At 37.8% G+C, this 4,612-nt stretch overlaps 1 protein-coding gene across 6 annotated transcripts in view; it reads left to right on the top strand.

Annotated features, from left to right (window-relative positions):
* Nucleotides 1-4,612, top strand: part of DPP8 (dipeptidyl peptidase 8) — a 64,199-nt gene that overhangs the window by 44,314 nt on the left and 15,273 nt on the right. For all 6 annotated transcript variants that reach the window (XM_019647284.1, XM_019647287.1, XM_019647283.1 and 3 more), the window contains 3 exons: nt 953-1,105; nt 1,391-1,526; nt 3,162-3,307. In XM_019647284.1, coding sequence (XP_019502829.1) covers nt 953-1,105; nt 1,391-1,526; nt 3,162-3,307 — 435 coding nt within the window. The remainder of the gene's footprint in view (nt 1-952; nt 1,106-1,390; nt 1,527-3,161; nt 3,308-4,612) is intronic.

Genomic DNA, 4,612 nt, shown 5'->3' with positions numbered 1-4,612 from the left:
AGCCCATGGCAACCCACTGCCACAGGGGCTGCAGCCTACGCCGTCACCGGCGACTCATGGCAACCCAGCTCCAGGTTGAGCTGTTGTTCAGCATCTTCGCTGGGGAGGGCAGTGTAACTCACCCTCATATGTGGGATCCGAACTGGGGCTCTCTGGCATCCCAAGCCAGTTCTTAACCATCGCGCCACTCGGCCGGCCCAACTGTGTTTATTTTTGTATCCATGTATACTAAAAAATGTTTAATGAAGGAGAAGCTTCCTGAAGAAAATGTGTCCATTTAAAAATTCTTGCTTTTAGAAATGTATCTGTGTTTTCTTTAGTGTGTAAAAAATTTTGAATTTTATTAAACATTGTTTGAGTAGGCTGGTAAAATATTTTTTTAAAGGACGAATATAAAAGTCATTTGTTTAGACTCTTGTGATTTGGGAAGAATATTTAGTGAATTCATCTGTGAGGTTACTTGCAATTGAATTCAATTATTCCCCAACCCAATACATAAAATACTTTTGCAGTTTTGTACAAAAGACCAAAAAGTACTGCCTAAGATAATACTGCGCTAACTGAGAAATGTACAAGATACGAAAATTAAACTGTTAAGTATGCATGAATGGTTGGCCTAAGCTGCAATGTACCTATTTTTTTTTCCTGTAGAGAGTTGCCATTTTAATGAAATAATTCTTCTATTTTAAGAAAAGCACACATTCTGACCATATAGGAAACTCTACCAATATTGTACAACTCCAGTATCCTTTTTCCTTCTGGACAGGATCTATTCTTAGCTATAAATCATAAACAAAACCAGCAGGTTTATTAACGTTAGTGGAATTTTTTACTTAGAAAGAGGCAGAAAGGGTGACTCAAATGACTCTGAATAAAATTGGGGATTGTTGGTTGAATTACTGACCTTACCATGGCCATACTAGCACTGATTTTTATGTTGTTATTTTGGCAGATCCAGGTTGATGAAGCCAGAAAGCTGGTATATTTTGAAGGCACCAAAGACTCTCCTTTAGAACATCACCTGTATGTTGTCAATTATGTAAATCCTGGAGAAGTGATGAGGCTGACTGACCGTGGCTATTCCCACTCTTGCTGCATCAGCCAGGTATTAAGTCCCTGTTTGAAAAGGGTTTCCTGCCGGGGGGGGTGGGGGGGACACTGCTCATGTAATATTCCTTTTGAGTAATATGAAAGTTAGTGAATTTGGCCTGCAGAAGTCTGATTGTCTTAGGAGAAACTTTAAAAAGCTTAGCCTTGACTTCAGCATTGTATATGTACATAAATGTTCAGACTCTTACACTGCACTGATATAACATCAGTGCAGATGTAGTAGCAGATAACCTTTGTTACTTTTACCTGGGGAAAAAGTAATTGTTTCTCCTTTCCCTAGCATTGTGACTTCTTTATAAGTAAGTATAGTAATCAGAAGAATCCACACTGTGTGTCCCTTTACAAGCTATCAAGTCCTGAAGATGACCCAACTTGCAAAACAAAGGAATTTTGGGCCACCATTTTGGATTCAGCAGGTACTCATTTCCCTGAACTTGATCTTAAGTAGGATTAGTACATTAGTACACTAAACCTGTGTGATATTTCCACAATTCCTAGACAGAGTCTTCCCATCTCTCACCACTGCCTGTTTCTATTTCTGATTGATCCCACCCCCTCCATTCTGTTAAAAACCAAATAATACAGGTTACCTCCCACTCCAGGCAGAAGCAGGTCTGGAAGACCTTTTTGAAAATAACATTAAAATAGTATATCAGCTAGGAAACCATTTATTCACACGTTTGGATGATATCCCAGATAAACAAATGAACTTGAACATAATGTAACCTGAACTTAGTAATACGTTTTGAGTAGTGAAGCTTTAGGGAATAACCAGCTGGTAGCTTTCCTAAACTTTTAAAGCACTTGCAGTGGCCATCTTAATGCCAGATAGAACGTGTGTTCTATATGGGAGTAAAGAACACTGTGAATTTTCTTTCTTTTTTTTTTTTCTTAAAGATTTTTATTGGGGAGTTGGGGGATGGGAACAGTGCTGGGGAATTGGGGGAAGGGGAACAGACAAGTTGCTGTCCTTTTGTTCTTCAGCCTAGTTGTGGAGGACGTTGCTTCACTGGCCCAAGTTGGCACCATCATTGCGCTCTTCCCGGGCGAGGCACATCAGTCGCCGGCCTCTGGAAGGCCGATCACAGCGGCTTGAGAGCCGCTCACACTGACTGCTGGCCATACACGGTAGCCCATGGCAACCCACTACAGCAGGGGCTGCAGCCTATGCCGTCGCCAGTGACTCACGGCAACCCAGCTCCAGGTTGAGCTGTTGTTCAGCATCTTAGCTGTAGAGGACAGCGTCACTGGCCCTCATGTGGGATCCGAACCGGGGCCCTCTGGCATCCCAAGCCAGCTCTTAACCAACATGCCACTCTGAATTTTCTGGCCCTGAATTTTCTATTTTTAAAATGCTTGATTTCTTAAAGAATAGACTGATTTTATGAATCTTTTAATCCATTTTATCCCTCAGTTTTTTTCCCTGTTAGGTATTGTCAAGCGTTAAATATCTGCTAAGGGATTAAAAATTCACATAAAACCACAGGGTATAGAGGTACATTCTGGTGTTCACAAGCAGAATTTGTAATATGGTGATGATCTCCGCTTAGACTGTAATGTACTCCAGTATACACAAACTTAGAATATAGGTCTGTATAGCTTTGGTAAACAAAGACTGACCATGACTTTCTTTTTTGGGGTGTTCTAGTTGGGGTTATTCTCTAATAATCAAAAACAAATGTTTATTGAGCACATGCCATGAGCAAGTTAAATTGACTAAGTTAAATTTGTGCTTCCAGTTCTTAATCAGGTATACGTATTAACCATAAATAAGTTATACCAAACCAAGCACAAAGTGTTTGTATAGTTCTGTATGTAACTACCTCCTGGACTCCAGGGATTATTCAAAATATTGTGTCTGTTTCTGAAACAGATAATTTGATACGTTCATTAGATTTTCTTTTATAAAAAGATAAATGTTCTTGCTTATGACTTGAGAGGGGGATGGTCAGTTATTTGTATGTGTGGGTTTATGGTATCTTTTTCTTGCTCTCAGATTGTAGAGCTCCCATAAGAACGTCTCTTATAGACTCTATGTTATTTCCTCACAGGTCCTCTTCCTGACTATACTCCTCCAGAAATATTCTCTTTTGAAAGTACTACTGGATTTACATTGTATGGGATGCTGTACAAACCTCATGATCTACAACCTGGAAAGAAATACCCCACTGTCCTGTTCATATATGGTGGTCCTCAGGTGAGTATATTTGTGTGTGTGTGTGTGTGTGTGTGTGTGTGTGTGTGTGTGTGTTTTAGGTGATTTGTTTTTTAAATGTCTAGTCAGTTGTTAAGATGTGAGCATTGTCGGGCCTCTGTTATTGACTCGGGCCTATATTCTAATTATCTAGTTTAGGAGTTTAGGAAGCTGGGTCTTGTTAGATGGCTAATTTGTAAATCAAAATAAATTTCTTAATTTACAGTGAGGACTGTAACTGTCATGGGGAATGAAATATTCATGTCAGTGGGTAAATATGCTGTTTTCTATGTAGAGAAAGTTTTATGGGAAATGAAATTAAATAATTAAATGTCTTGGTAAATAAAAAGAATCTTCACAGATATTTTCAGAAAGCCATGGTAGTCTCATGAATTCCCCCTCTTTTAAGGCTATTATCTCTCAAACAAAATAGAATACTTTTATCAGCTAGTTAGGCAACTGCTGTACTACTGTTCAGCACTGTAAGAAGTTTAACCTTGATTTTTCTTTTTCTGTGTTAAATATTAGCTTGTGAGTATTAAGTAAATTCCATTGACTATAGAGTAAAGTGTTTTGGGTAGGTGAGTTGATTAATTGGTGATTTTTTTAATGTTTATTCTTGATTATATATCTTACTTACATTGAGCCCTTAAAGAAATTAGAATATAATTACACTGTTTTTATAATGTGACTCGTGGACTCAGCAAATATCCTTTATAATTATACCCAGTTATTCAGTATCTGAAAATGTATATAGATGTCAACTCATCCAAAAAATAAAATAAACATAAAATAACTACATAAGCCATAAAATCCAAGTGATTATGATCTATGTCAAGTTAAATCCCTTTACCATTGTTAAGTGTGTTTTACAAATGAAATATTCACATTCATATTACAGTCATCTATACATAAATTGTGAAAAAGTTAAAGTTCTTTTAAAAACTTGAAGCCAAATCTTTATAAACTTTAAAAAAAAGCTTAATACAAAGAAATTCAAAAGAGAAGTTAGAGGACTCTCACAGAAGCTTTATATGCTATTTTGTTGTATTATTTTGATATTAAGGCTAAATAAGAAGGGTGTTTCTCCTTTTCAGTGAAGGAATGTCATATGAGATATGTGTAAAACACACTATAAAAAGTAGCTGGTTATTTAGATTTTAAGACTAAAGGACTCCTTATATTAGTAATGAAGTTTTAAAAGTCTATGCCAGGGCCGGCCAAGTGGCGCAATGGTTAAAAGCTGGCTTGGGATGCCAGAGGGCCCCGGTTCGGATCCCACATATGAGGGCCAGTGACACTGCCCTC

Source organism: Hipposideros armiger, unplaced genomic scaffold, assembly GCF_001890085.2.
Source record: "Hipposideros armiger isolate ML-2016 unplaced genomic scaffold, ASM189008v1 scaffold_110, whole genome shotgun sequence".
Classification (NCBI taxonomy): Eukaryota; Metazoa; Chordata; class Mammalia; order Chiroptera; family Hipposideridae; genus Hipposideros; species Hipposideros armiger.
This window is presented reverse-complemented; position numbering and strand designations above follow the sequence as displayed.